The sequence below is a fragment of the Sminthopsis crassicaudata genome, chromosome 2, assembly GCF_048593235.1.
Source record: "Sminthopsis crassicaudata isolate SCR6 chromosome 2, ASM4859323v1, whole genome shotgun sequence".
NCBI classification, from domain to species: domain Eukaryota; kingdom Metazoa; phylum Chordata; class Mammalia; order Dasyuromorphia; family Dasyuridae; genus Sminthopsis; species Sminthopsis crassicaudata.
Genome location: NC_133618.1, coordinates 449448562 through 449463802, shown reverse-complemented (window position 1 = coordinate 449463802; position 15241 = coordinate 449448562). Strand labels below are relative to the sequence as shown.

Here is a 15241-nt window from a genome sequence, read left to right as displayed (position 1 = left end):
TTTATTGTCATGTTTTTATTGACTCAAATATCTACAACAGCTTGCCAAGTAAAAGCTCATACTTCCCCACCCTAGAATCTAAGGGTCTACTCGGTATAGTTTTAACTTTCTAATCCAATTACATTACTTATTCTTTTTCAGCATTCACTCTCTGCTCCTGATAGGCTGCTCTCTCATCTCCCATTCCTTTCTTTGCCAGATTATACTATTTCCCACTTTGTTCCTTTGCTGAGCCTAATTAAGACTTACCTGGTCCAGATAGATTCTCCAGTTACTTGAATTCCTAAGGATTTTTTTCCTTTCTGGAATTCCACTATACTTATGCAATGAACTACTGAATACTTGATTATAAGCTATTATTCACTATTAAAATGTTTATATGTGTCAACCTTCTCTGTATAGTACCTTTTATTCATATCCCCCAAGAGTAAATACCATGCATAGCACTGGGCATGCACATCTTTCTCTCCCTCTATCCACCATCCCTCTCTCTCAAAGGCCCAAATTTATTGATTTAGTGGGCAAAGACCAGAGTAAAGGGGCCTGCTTACCCGACACCCAGCTGGGGACTCATAATATGTGCCCACTCATTCTTAGATTCTTCTGCTATAAACTAAAAATAGGAAAGGGAATGGATGGAAAAAGAAAACAGATGGATAAGGAAAGGATTTGGGGGATGGGCTGGAGGTTCAATATGACACAATAGGAAGATCATTAAGACTGAAGTCAGGAAACTTAAAATCTCAGTTTCAAATATTTAGAAGACTCTTATATAGAACAAGAGATTAGAAATAGACCAGTTTTGACTAAAAAGGTACATCTAAGACTAATAGATGAGAATAGGTAAAGAGAGAGTAGATGATGCACAGAGATGTAGGTTCAACAGAAAAAAGAGCTTCCCAAGAACAAGGACTATTCTTAAGTGGAATGAGCAGCCTCAGGAGGTAAAGGAGGTGCCACTATCTAAAGTCTTCAAATGAACAATGGACAATCAGGTAACTTCAATCTACTATATAAACCAGTAAAAATTGTTTGCAGATCCCCTAGCCAGATCTGGTCTTCTGATAAAATCTTAAACCCTTAACTACACAAAACAGCTGAAAGCCACCTTCCTCATTTACTTCAACACAAATGACTTTTGCTCTCTGGAACTCTCTGGAAAGAGTGAGATCTGGAGTAAGAAAGTCTGGATTCAAATCCCAGTCACAATTAGTACTTGTATATCATTATTCAATCTCTCTAGACCTTAATTTTCTCATCTGTAAAATGAAAGTGCTGAATATCTCTAAGGTCCTTCTTGAGGCAAATATATGATCCTATGAAGTAGCAAAATGACAGGACCAAAGGTAGAAAGGTAAATGCATTGTTCAGACTACTGAAGCTGGAAGAAATCTTACAGCCCACTTGTCACAGAATCACAAAAATTTTACTTGGAAGAAACCTAAACGTGCTTTTACAACATTCTCTGGTGAAGACAGTACAAAAATAGGAACCCTATTACCTCAGTGAGGCAGCCCATTCCATCTGTAGACAGGTCTTGTTATTAGACGGACCCATTTATTTTTACACACAGGAAAAATGATTTACCCAGTGTCATATAACTAGTTCAAACTAGGCTAATAGCAATCCTCCCAAATAAGACCATTTCTAAGACCTGATGAATTCTTTACCTTCCCTTCCAACCTGGTTAAATGTTCATTAGTTTCAAGGGCAACATGAGCTAACTAGATGGGGCCCAAACAGGAAAGGATAATGAGTCATTGAGAACTATCCTTTATAAAATCTGCATAAACTTAAAAAAAAAAAAACCCTATCTGTGAATGTCATAGTTTAAATTATTGTTTAAGAATAATTAGGTTCAGTAGGGGCATCTAATTGGTATAGTAGATACCAGCCCAGAAGTCAGGAGGACCTGAGTTCAAATCTAAGCTCAGACACTTAACACTTCCTGTGTGACCCTGGGCAAGTTATTTAACCTCAATTGCCTCAGGGAAAAAAAAAAAGATAGAGAATAATAAGGTTTTAACAGTCATATGGAAATACAGATCTCCTTTTAAAAATACATATTTGTGTTAGGACTTAAACAAGTAGAGAAATATAAGCAAATACATTTGAGAAAATAGATGAACTCAAACTGATATTCTTATGACATAATGCAATTTTTCCCCTTTCCCCCCCATAAAATTCAGTAGTTTTGTTACAAGACTTTAGCAATCTCAAACACAAGAATGTACACATAATTTGTCTACATAATGCTATTAACAAGTCAATGATTAAGGGCAAAATAATGGCAGAACTGATTATGTATAAAGCACTTTTGAATTTATAAAAAACTTTGACATTCAACAGCCCTTAAGGAAAATGGCAATTATTATAAGGTCTGTTTTAAAGGGAAGGAAAAAAAGTTCAAAAAGTGTTTATGAACATGCCCAAGATCAAATAGTATTAAGCATTAGAATCAAGGTCAGAAGTCAGGTATTTGACTAGTAATACTATTCTCCTTCCACCATACACATTGTCTAATGAACACAATCAAAAAAATGTGACCTAAATACAATTCTAGTTCTAGGCTCTCCCTCTGTAGTCTCTGTTTTGATTTTCAAGTAAAGCTATGGGAATGTCTTCCCTGGCTACCTTAACAGAAAGTGATCCTGTCATTTGCCACTTAAAGGAAAGAGGAATCAAGAAAAATGCATAAAATTCAATCTTATCAGCCTTCCTTTGGACAGTGGCATAAAACACTCTATGCTATTCTACATGATTCAAAAAACTTATACTTGGGCTTTTTCTGTACTAAGAAAATCTGATACCATGAAGACCATTTCTAATCACAGGAATGGTTTCTCCATTTCATTTGCTTTACAAAGTGTTTTCCTCATAATAATCCTGTGAAGACTGTGTATCATGTTCATTTTATAGATGAAGAAACTAAGACAAAAAGACATGATCTGATAAGGGTTCTGATCAGCTGTTTTACCTTCTATGATCCTCTAGTTAGTGTTCTCTTCCTCCTCAAACTGTCAGGTATCTACTTATATTTGCAATATGAGTTCACAATACAATGTAAGCTTCTTGAGGGCAAACACTGTCTTTCATTCATCTTTCTATCCCTAGCACCTAACATAATATTTTAGATTGTACCTAAATGCATCAAGACTTAAATTGAAACCCAGATCTTTTGATTCCAAGATCAGAGTTCTTTACCTTGTATAATGATATCCTTACCCTTTTCCTTTTCTTTGTAAGATAGAAAAGAAAAAAGGACATATTCCACAATTCCATCACATATATCATCATGTGCTCTAGACAATTATGTTAATTCATCCACTTATATCACAGCAAACAATTTCTTCCTTTAGTTAATATTCACTGCTACACTGAATGCTCAAGAAATTCAACATGTGATTCCTTGTGATTCTTATATACAACAAAGCCACTACAACACTCCCTGGCTCATTTCCTTTCATATCTCTTTTTAATACTTTATACATTTTTAATGCTAATATTGCTTCTTAAGGTTTCTTTCATCTTCCTTTTCTTACTTGTGTCCTCTTCCTAATGTAAGAAGAAACAGAAAAGTCAAAGTAGAGAGATCCTCCCTAGGTTCCTTCTCCTGTTTTCTTGTACACAAGGTTTCCCACTGACCACAGGCAGCAGTGAAATAGATAAGAGTTGTGTCAGTAATTGCTGCTGCCACTTTTCATCATGGCTCTACAGGAACTATGATAAACTGTCTCAATAATTCAATGGGTAAGATTTTTAAAGTGCAGGAGAAAATGTATCAACATCTAATTTTATGACAATGTTTAAGTTTTGCATTCATAGTATTGTTTTGATATTTCACCTCAAAAATTCCTTTACCCTACCAGGAAAGCTGTAACCCTCCACCTACCCTCCCTATTGCTCTCTGATGCTTTGGTGTATGTAATACTGCATGTGAATATTGACTACTCAATTTACAATAGCACAAAGAACATTTATTGAAAGATAGATGCTTACACATACTTTGACTTTTTAGGTTAAAACACTAAGCCTGACCTGGCATGTTATAAATGGGTTTGCTAGAAGAGACCTAAAAAACAAAAGATCTGGCACTACAATGATGCCTTCTTAGAATTTTAATTCCATAAAAATTTCATGGGAAAAATTAAAAAAACAAACAAAACAAAAAAATACCCAACCTTTTTCAAGAAACTTGTAGAAAGAAAGAATAAACAAGATTCACACAATGTAAAAATCATTTTATTTTTCTCAGGAAATTATTTGCACAAATAAAATATTAGGAAAAAAAATTTTAAGGTGAGAATTAAGTTTGACAACTGACACACTCTCCAGAGTTAAGCCTTATCTCTTCTTTTACTCATCCAGTTATACTATAAACACATGGCATATAAGTCACCCACTGCTCTAATATGCCTAATTAATATGCCATTCAAAAAGTATTATGTACAAAGCAGACCATGAAAAGGCTTTGTTTAAAGGTATTCTAAAGAAATTTATTAGTAAAACAAATTGCTCTATCTTTAAATACTGCCCCCCCCCAAAAAAAAACCCCAACTTCCTCCAGGTCATTTAATTCAACTTGTTCCTGAACAGGTATTCCCTCTATACCACACCACCTTCCCAAAAATATGTTCCTCAAGTACCTACTCTATGACTGTGCCACCAGACCAGCTAATCCACAGCCTAACCTTCAACACAAAACCAGTTTGGATATAAAACAAGAATGCCACTTTTCAAAATTTCATGCCAAAATGAAAAACCATCACTGACCTGCGTCTTTCTCTACCAGCCAGCTCCTTTCTCCCACATGACTTAGTGGCAGCTGCGACATTTCAAAATGATACATTCTGGGGTGTCACAGCAGAGCTGGAGCTGCTGAGCAAGACGCTGGGGAAGATAGAAGGAAAAGAAAGTGTTCTCTCTAGTTCCTAAGTTTGTTGTTTCTCTACTTCATTACTAAAAAATACAATAAATTAAATCACATAGGGTATTTCATAGAAATCAAAATGAAATGTTTGACATCTAGCTAAAAGCATTAGAAACAAGCCAATTGTTGCAAAAAAATAATAAAACTCCAACACACATCATGATCAGACATCATGATCTGAGATGAAACCAACAAAGCACTTTTACCATCATAGGACTTTCCTAACAATGGAGGCTCTTTGCTAATGAAACAAATCTAGGGATTTTGAATTAAAGATCTTTCAAAGTACTAGACCAGTACTAAGGATTAACCAGTGTGTCTTAACAGAAGAAAACCAACAGAAAAGGGTAACAAAAATTCAAGAAGTATGTACATTTCAAAATAAACTTGCAAAACAGTTCATTTTGAGACTAAAAAGCTGAAATATTGACAAAAAGCATAAAATTGTCAATAGCGGTTCTATAGTCTTTAAAAATATTTATTCAAAAAGTATAGGGATATTTTAAAATTACCAATACCGTTGCAATATCTCATTTTATATAGTGCCAAGCAAATTAAAGTGTTTGATTTCAATTTGAAAATGAGTGAGTTTTAATTTATGTTCCTTACACAATCACACTGAATGATTTTAAGATCTATTTTCATATAAATTTTGGATTAACCTGGTCCTTCAACTCAATCATGTGTGATCAGATTGATAGGCTGAATTATAACATATTTTTGCAATTCTTCCTGCTTTGGATCAAAATGATGAAAATAGGCAGTATTTAGGGAAAGAAAAAAGAATCAGAGAAACGAAATCTGAACCATAAGTAAATGGTTCCCATACAAAGTAATTTGGACAATCAGGCATACTATAGTAAAATAAAGTACTAGAAAGCCTATTCCACTAATAACAATAAAGAAGATATAGATAAATAGCACTTAAAATATTGGAATTTATTAAATATCTTGGAAATAATCTACCAAAATATACAAATTAAGTTAATTCGCTATCCATTCAAATATCAATGGGATACTCTTAAAAAATTCATAATGAACAAAAAGTCAAGAATATCAAGATAGAAAATGAAATAAAGTAGAAAGGAAGGGAGATATAACCTCCTCCTCCTTCTCCTACTACATACACATACCCTGTAAAGTAGTAATTATCCCTAACAAGATTTTCCACCTCCTGTCTCCCTACCTTTGCCATAGTTCCCCATGTCCGGAACATGCTCCATCTTCCTCTTTAGCTTCTTAAAGGATATGACCTCCCATAAGAAGCCTTTTTTCATGAGTTGGAGTTGAAGTGAAAAATTCTGTCTTAGATACTATACATGTAACCCTAGACAAGTCACTATGTCTTAACTTCAGTTTATTCATCTGTTAAAATGGGAATAATAACTTCACCCAGTTCATAAGGATATTGTGAAAACTAAATCAGCTAATACTGATAATGCACTCTGTATGTTTTAAAAACTTATATAAATGCTAATGATGATGATAATGATGAAAAGTTCTCTTCACTTATTCTACTTCCTTCTCTCTCTCATTCCAAGATAAGTTAGCCATTCAATAAACATATACAAAGCACTTCCTAAGTGTCAAGACTATGCTATGCTCCGAAAATACACTTCTTCTTCTCCCTCCCACCCACCCTGCCCAAAAAAGGTATGACAGTCCCTGCTCTCAAGTTCAGAGCCTAAAAGTTCAGGAAACATTCAAATAACTATATGCAAACAGGAAACAGAAGCGATAAAAGTAGAGATAATTAATAAAGGAAAGACACTAGAAGGTTCTTAATGATCCCCTCTCTTCTTGCCCTATCTGCTGCTTTTGATAATATTAATCACTTTCTATCTCCCTTGGATAATTACACCACTATTCTCTCTTAATTCCTCTCCTACCTGCTAGCTACTCCTTCTTTATCTCCTTTACTCTCCACCTGTGAATAATTCACCAAAATCCATCCTGGGGTCTCTTTTCTTTCAGTCTTTCTTTAATCTCTCTAGGTAATTTATCTCTATCACCAAATGGCATTTAGCCCTACTCTTTCTCCTTAACTCCAATCTCACATTGCCAACTACCTATAAACCTTTCAAACAATATTTCAGACATCTCAAAACTCATGTTGTTCAAAACCTCCCAAATCCACCCCTTTTCACAACTTTTTCATTTCTGTGTTTTCCTTCTAGTCACCAAAGCAATACTCCTTTAACCCTCATTATCCAATTTGTTACCAAACCCTATAAATTCTAACTCCATTATATTTCTCATATTCCCTTTTCTCCACTCACATATTTATATCAGCCTAATTTAAGTCCTTATCATCCTATTGACTGAAATATGACACAAGGCTTTTACTGTTCCCAGCCTTTGTTCTCTCCTTTCTCCACTCTACCTTTCATATAGATGCCAATGTAATATTCCTAAAATATAGGATTGACCATGCCACTCTTTTTGGCTCAAAAAGCTACTATATCTTTCTATTACTTCTAAGAATATATACAAACTCCTCTGTCTGAAATTCACATTATGGCTTCAGTCTCAAAGTAGCTAGGTGCCACACAATGGACACCTGAGTTCAAATTCTGTTATAGTCACTTACTAGCTCTGTGACCTTGGGTTAAGTTATTTAATCTCTCTGTGCCTCTCTTTCCCTTTCTGTAAAATTTTTGACCCAATGGCTTCTAGCTCTTAAGTCCAACCTTTTTAGATCTATTAAATGTTATGTTCCAGCCAAAATGGATAACTCACTATTATTTTACATGATGATCTATTGCCTGTTCTCCTTTTCTAAGGCTCTTTATACCTATATATTGCCTATTCATCTTTGCCCCAATATGACCCCCAGCTTCCTTCAAATTTTGGTTCAAGCACACATCTACATAAAGCTTTTTTGGACACACCTCTTAAAAAAAAAATTTTTTTTTCTTTTCTTTTTTCTTTCTTTTTTTTTTTTTTTTTTTACTTACATGTGTGTATGTTACTTTCTCATGGTAGAATACAAACTCCTCAACAGAGCTTTTTTTCTTTGTATTGCCAGCACCTAGCACAGTGTCTTTCCATATAAAAGACTCTAATAAATGCCTACTGATTACATAATCCCTCAAACATCAGATAAAAATCTAACATCTAAATCTATAAGGAACTCACATTTACAGGGGAAAATCCATTTTCCAACGGGTAAGTTGTCAAGCAATTCTCAAAAGAAAAAATATAAATTGCCGACAATCACTTGAAAAAATGTTCAAAATCACTTATTTTAAGGATAAATGCAAATTAAAACATCTCTGAAACATCACCAAAACTCCAAAACTGGCAAAGATTGTATAAGATATCAAAATTCAGTATTGGCAGGAACCAGAGAAAACAGACACACTAATTCAATTCAGCTGGTGGAGTTGTGAAACACAAAAAGAATTATACTATAAAACTAACAAGAGATATTCATGTTATTTTTGCCCTACTTTTAGGTTTATATTTTGGGAAACTGGCAACAAGATCAAGTCCATAGAAAATTCATAGAAGTACTATTTTTAATAGCAAAACCTCAAAACTATGATGGAAGAAGAGCTAAAAAAAATATAGTGACATATTAATATAAAACATTCCAAAATATGTCATAATGACGACAAAATGAAGGGAATGGGAGAAAAGAAGGGGAATACAGATTCATATAAAGCCTACTTTTTCATTTCATTTCATTACAACAGCCCTGGGAGGTAGGTGCAATTTTACTGTTGAGGAAACTTGAGGCAAATACAAAACTTACAATGATTTGCTCAGAGTCACACAGCTAATAAATGTTTGAGGTCATATTTGAATTTGGGTTTTTCTGACTTTAGAATCAGCACTCTATCCACTATACTATCTAGTTGTCTATAAAAATATAAAACCAAAAATGAAACATAAGAAGAGTGTATCAAGTGGTAGAGAAACAAACAAAAAACATGTGGAAAAAAAAAAGATAATTTTTTTTATGCAACTTAGCATAAACATGATGGGCAATGCAGATATTACTTTGTAAAAAATTAATGCACATAATCTTTTCCTTTATCAGTCAATAAATTATGAATACAGCAGTATGTACAACAGTTATAATGCATAAATCTTTGGGGGGGAGGGGTTCAGAGCCTTGGAGGATTATATTTTGATTTTCTTTTGATTAGTTTTATTTAAAAGTTTATTTTGGTTTGTTGCTGTTTTCTTGATTATACAATGCGTTCTTTGGTTCATTTTCAAATATTAGAATGCTTACATTTGCTCCCTGAAAGTTTTTTGGTAGTAAGAAATCTAAGGTAATCCCTTAATGATTCTCCAAGTGAGCAAGAAATTAATAAGCATTTATTAAGATACTACTATGTACAAAATATTATATTAGTGTCACATAACTACAAACATTAACTTCTCAAGAAACTTATATAAGAACAAAATAAAGACATTCACAAATAATCATGTGTAAAAAAAACTCCTCTATTACATCTAATAAAACTGGACCTCTAGTCTTTAATCGAAGACTTCTAAGAATCAGAAGCTTACCATGTAAAGAAGTATCTACTGCACTGATGAACAGCCATAGATAGTATTAGTAGTTTCTTCTTTATACTGAAGGAAATTCACCTTCCATGTTAACTTCTACATTCTGGTCCTAATTCTTCCTCTGAAGTTACAAAGATTCAGGTTAAATTACACTAAAATTCAGGCATCCTAACTCCCAAGTGTGTTCTTTCCACAATTCCCTTCCCCAAAAGAGACATACTCTATACAAGCTAAATAAATATCAGCTTGCCTAAAAACCAAACTAACCCCAATGACTATCACCCATTATGAGGTTCAAATGATATCTAATAGGATGCTCTCTGCAATCTAACTTTCTCTAATGAAATAATATTTGCAAAGTATTTAGCACAATGCCTGGCACATCATAGACATAATGCGTATAGCTTGCTTGGTATATATTTGTTTATATATTGTTTCCCCAACTAGACTGTAAGCTCTTTGAGAGGAGGGACTGTCTTTTGGCTCTTTTTATATCCTCAACAGTTAGCACAATGCATGGCACACAGTAAGCACTTAATGTTTATTGATTAATTATTCCTATTAATTATAAGGTACAGTGTAATTCCAGTTTATTGGAATCAAAGGTCTACATAGTTAATGTTACTAAGTTATCTTCAAAAAAAGAAAAAGTTACACCATATAACCTTTTCTCTTTTCATCTCAAAACACTCACACAATCTCAAATGGCCTATAAAAAGAAACCTCCACATAAAGTGAAATGTGATTAGCAATGCATTTTTAATGGAAAAAAAAAATACTGCATTCCAGAATGATTCTTGATACATGCCTACCAGAAGAGACAATATATGCATATATGCACAAAATCAAAGCATAAAGAAAACTGCATTATGATGCAAAGGAAACCATAAAGAAGAGAAACCAGGTCACATTTAAATATAACAAGCACATTTAAACATGTTAAAAGTTGGTTAAGATGACTTTTTCAAAATTTTCAAGAATTCCTCTAAAAATTGATATGCCCACATAGATTTAGCTATTCTTTTACTCATAATAGTATAACATCCTGAATGAGAACAAGGATGGAAGAAGCACCTAACCTCAAATGGTTAATATTTATGCTATAACAAGCTGCTACAATTCAGTCAAAACACTTTTGCATATAGGACAGTATAGTATGAACTCAGTTCCAAAGTGTCAAGCTAACCCCCTCAATACTAACCAACAAAATTTAAAGCATCTACCTTTGTCCTGTTATCTAATTTAAACTACTTACATTTCAAGCTCTGTAAAATAACACAGCAGCAGCAAAGTGAACTTTTATCTCCCAGAAAAGAAACTCTATTCCTTCAAAGCAACATTAATCTAAGAAAAAAAAAAATACACAATGTTGGGAGGAGGGGTGATTTCCTCAATATAAGAATTCTTTGTGTATATGTAAACTAGTATGCCCAATTCAGATCTGTAACTTATCTATAACATATAGTTTTGGAAAGCTGTCCAAAGACATTAAGAAATTACATAATTTACCCAAGATCACAGGGCCAATATGCATCAGAGTACAAACTTGAACCCCTATCTTCCTGACTTCAAGAACAGTATCACTATGTACTATGTCATATGGCCTCTCATCCAACTAAAAATATACTATTATTCAAATTAATATGTAACCTATTAAAGCTAAGCCTTCAGGGTTCTAGAAAGTGAATTCTATTGCAAAAGTCATGCTTAAAGTCAATACTATGATATTTTTGTTATTGTTCAGTTATTTTAGATGTGTTCTACTTTTCATGATTCCATTTGGGGTCTTGTTGGCAGGGACACTAGAATAATTTGCCATTTCCTTCTCCAGCTCATTTTACAGATGAGGAAACTGAGGCAAACAGGGTTAAAGGGCTTGCTCAGGGACATAACTCATATCTGAGACTACATATGAAATCAGCTCTTCCTGAATATAGACTGGGCACTCTAGTCATTCTAGCACCTAGCCACCCTAATGATAATATATTTTCTATTTTTCAAGACCATTTATGTTACAGGATAATTTAGAACCTAGAAAACAAATCTATTATCTAAATCAAATTGTTCATTATTTATGTATTTTTAAAGCAAATTCTAGAAATTAAATGTATAGCTTATATATTTGCTTAGTGAATTCCTAGATGGCTTAAGGTGAGTTATAAAAATGGACAGAGACTCTTTGTAAGATCTTAATATTTAAAGAAGCATGCTGTGGAAAATCTACAGTTCTTTCCTATGTCATAAGGATATTAATGACTATACTTAAATATTTTAGTAAGTAAACCATATCAAGAAATCCAGATACTGTTCTATCTTAACAAGTAGATATATTCATGAATAATGATCAACTCATGCTACATACACCTTGTTTTAAACAAAATTAGTAGAACTGTTTATTGTGTTTGTTCCCCCTCCCCCCCAAAAAATGGAAAGTTAAGCTATAAGTGGGACAATTTTAAATTATACCTATGGTTACAGTTCAACATCATAGACTGAAAGAATTCCCAAGGTTTTGCCACTTTTAAAATTATAAGAGTATGCCTTGAAATACCATAGTCAATAAAGCTGTGCTAAAATGTGGCATCTTTCTTTAAGTAGGAACTTTAAAAAATTTCTAAAGGTATAGAGAAATCCCTGCCCACAACATTCCCATCCCATCCCCCTCCAAAGCATTAGTCTAATTATAAGTCTGGCCTTATTGACTTGTAAGACATCTTGACATGACTATTGTAGCATGTTTACTGGTCAGACTAACATCAAAGAAAAGATTTTCTAATCAGGTCATTTCTACAATGCCTTTAAATCACACAGGTTCCAGGTGTCAGTAGTTCAAAAGAATGGAAAAATTCACATAGCAGGACAAAATGCTTCTGAATCTGTTAAAATTGAATTTCCCATAAATCCCCACATTATTTCAAAAGAATAAGTTTCCATAATGGAAATATAAGGGAACCTTGCATTATTCCATCAAAAAAGGATTACAGATTTAAAGAATATCTTTTTTTTTTAAAGTGGACTTTTCAAAACAGAGATGACAAAACTAAGTATATAATGAAAAACTAAAGATTTCAAGAAATACATTTTATTTATGATTAGTTGTAGTAACAGACTGACCTAAAAGTGATGATAATCTGGTTCAACACTGTATTTCTACCGATTTATAATACAGTTATGTATCTATTCTCCATACCACACAGCAAGATATATCTTTATTTCTAAAAATAGGATTCAGGCACTATATTTTGTTTAGAATCATAATGAAGGGGAGAATGTATTTCTGCTTACCCTCAAGTCATATCAAGTAATCTTTATATAAAATGTTAATGTTTGAAAGTTCTCCAGGAAATCAAAGTGTCTTACAAGAAAGAGCACCTGACTAGGTGTTAAAAAAAAAAAAAAAATCTGAATTCTAATCCCAGTTTAGGGCAGCTAGGTGGCACAAAGAATAGAATGCCAGGCCTACAGTCAGGAAGCCTTATCTTTCTTCTTGATCAAATCTGGCCTCAGACGCTTACTAGCTGAACAAGTGAGCCCGCGCAAGTCACTTAACCCTTTTTGCCTCAGTTTCCTCATCCATAAAATGAGCTAGAACAGGAAATAGCAAACCATTCCAATATCTTTGCAAAAAAAATTCAAATGAGGTCACAAAGAGTCGAATATGATGGAAACAACTGGAAAATAACAATTCCAGCTTCACTAATGATCTACATGTTACTAAGTCTCAACTAATTTTTCCTTACCTATAAATGAGAGCTAATATGACTTGTCCAGTCTAAGTAAGACTACTGCTGTTTTGAAAATCAAATGAGATTATGTATGTAAAATTACTCTGAAATGTAGAAGGCTACATTCTACATCTGAATGCAAGGTAGCTTACTGTTACATATCTTTTTTCTTTGCTCATTTCCCCTCTAAATTTTTTACTTCAAATTTCTGTTCCTTTCCCCTTCTTATGCACCCAATCACTTTAGCCCTACTGGCTGTATTCAATCTAAAGGGTACTTAGTCGTGAGGATATCTACTCTTAAACTAACAAAAAAAGAACTCTATACACTTATCTACTCTATGTACAGTTATTCTAAATAAAGTTTCTGCACCCTGCAGGGAAGAAGAAAAGACTGCCAAAAACAACAGCATGCTCTCAGTGTAGTTTTGTGGTCCTCATTTGTGGACAAATAATTTCTCAAGTTATTATAACGAAATTAAAAACAGAAAGCACACAAAAAGCCTAGATTCTAAGTCATTTTCCCTTTCCCTGCTGTGTTTTCTGAATCAAAAGGCTATCCCCCTGGATAATCATTACATTTATGGAGAGTGCCATGCTGGGGAGAAAAGGAAAAACAGCTTCAAGTTTCAATGAAGCAATTTCTCACCACCTAACAGCATAAGAGAACACAATAAGTTTCACACCAAAGAGAACAGAAAAGTCAATTTGTTCACAAGTTTCCAGCTTTAACCAATACAGTCTTCTAAATAAGCTAGAGTTTTTCTACAATAAGATTCTTTTAAGTCTATATAAGTGATTTCAGCTCTGTGCACAATGATGATATCTTACCTATCTTTGTCTTCTTTTGTTGAAATACTCTGTACCAAACAACAAATTAGAAGAACATTAATTCTAGTCCTAGCTCTGCCCCTGTATGAACTTGGGAGTAAGCTATTCGTATATAGGCTTCAGTTTCTTCCTTTGTTAAAAAAAAAAAAGGGGAGGGAAGGGGGTACAGAAAGAGATGATTTCCAAAAGTCTATGATCCTCAGCCCAGCTCATATTACCATATTACCAAAAGCCCAGCCTTTTACATAAAGCTACAGTCCAAGTAATTTGTCTAAACTTGCTTTGTGACAAGTACAATCATTTAATCTTTAGCTTCATTCTCAATTGCCTAAATCACAGAAATATCTCCAAATAGTAGATCTAATTACTAATAAACTCACAGAATATTATAAACCTGAAAGTAATCTGAGAGCTTATTTAGTTCCCTATTCCTGCACTTCAATCTCATTTTACAAATGGGGAAACTGAGGAACTAAGAAAGGAAATTATTTGTCCAAAGTCACATAGTAAGATAGTAATAGAAATGGGATTAAATGTCTTCTGCTTCCCTGAAAGGAACAGATGATTAAACATGTTCTAAATTTTTAAAAAAAAAACATTACTTTGAAGTTTTACAAAAGGAAATGTTCATTACCTATGGTTCTTCTTTACTGATTGGGTCACTACAGATACTATTTTTAAAGTATATAATGTTCTGAATGCTATGGCCACTCAAAAATTGTTTAATGATGATATAGTACATCTTTAACTACTGATTTTCAATTACTACACCCTTCAATTATTCCCAGATCTTCCTAATGATATGGCGATAAATATTGAACATACTACTTCATGGATACTAATTTGTTTTTTTCTTCAAAATTAATTATGATAATTCTTTACCTAATTAAGAGGAAGTCTATTGACTTAATTTTCTTATCCTTGTAATGCCAACAACCATTTTTATGTGGCTATTTACAGAAACTTTTGGTGCTTTGAAAGAGTATTATTTCAATATATCCTTAGTTATAACTTTAAATATTCATTTATCTGAAGTAAATATAGCTAATTTAAGCATTAGCCAAAGGGAGCTAAAAAATGAATACATAAATTAATTAAATAAAAACTTCATTGTTTATAGATGGTAGGTTTTGCTTTCCTAGACATGGATTGATGGTTTCTAAATCAAGTAGCTTCATCTGCTCTATTCTTACTAGAGCCCATCTCTCCCCAAGCCCCTTCAAATTCTAAAA

General features: G+C 33.3%; 1 protein-coding gene across 7 annotated transcripts in view; it reads right to left on the bottom strand.

Annotated features, from left to right (window-relative positions):
- Window positions 1–15241, bottom strand: part of RPRD1B (regulation of nuclear pre-mRNA domain containing 1B) — a 78068-nt gene that overhangs the window by 14661 nt on the left and 48166 nt on the right. Inside the window, exon 7 of one of the 7 annotated variants that reach the window (XM_074292714.1) lies at window positions 4774–4890. The exons of 5 other annotated variants lie outside the window; for them this stretch is intronic. In XM_074292714.1, the coding sequence (XP_074148815.1) occupies window positions 4816–4890 (75 nt within the window). In that variant the 3' untranslated portion in view covers window positions 4774–4815. Of the gene's footprint in view, window positions 1–4773; window positions 4891–9454; window positions 10799–15241 lie in introns of those variants that run through there. One more of the 7 variants, XM_074292715.1, reaches the window with a different exon arrangement.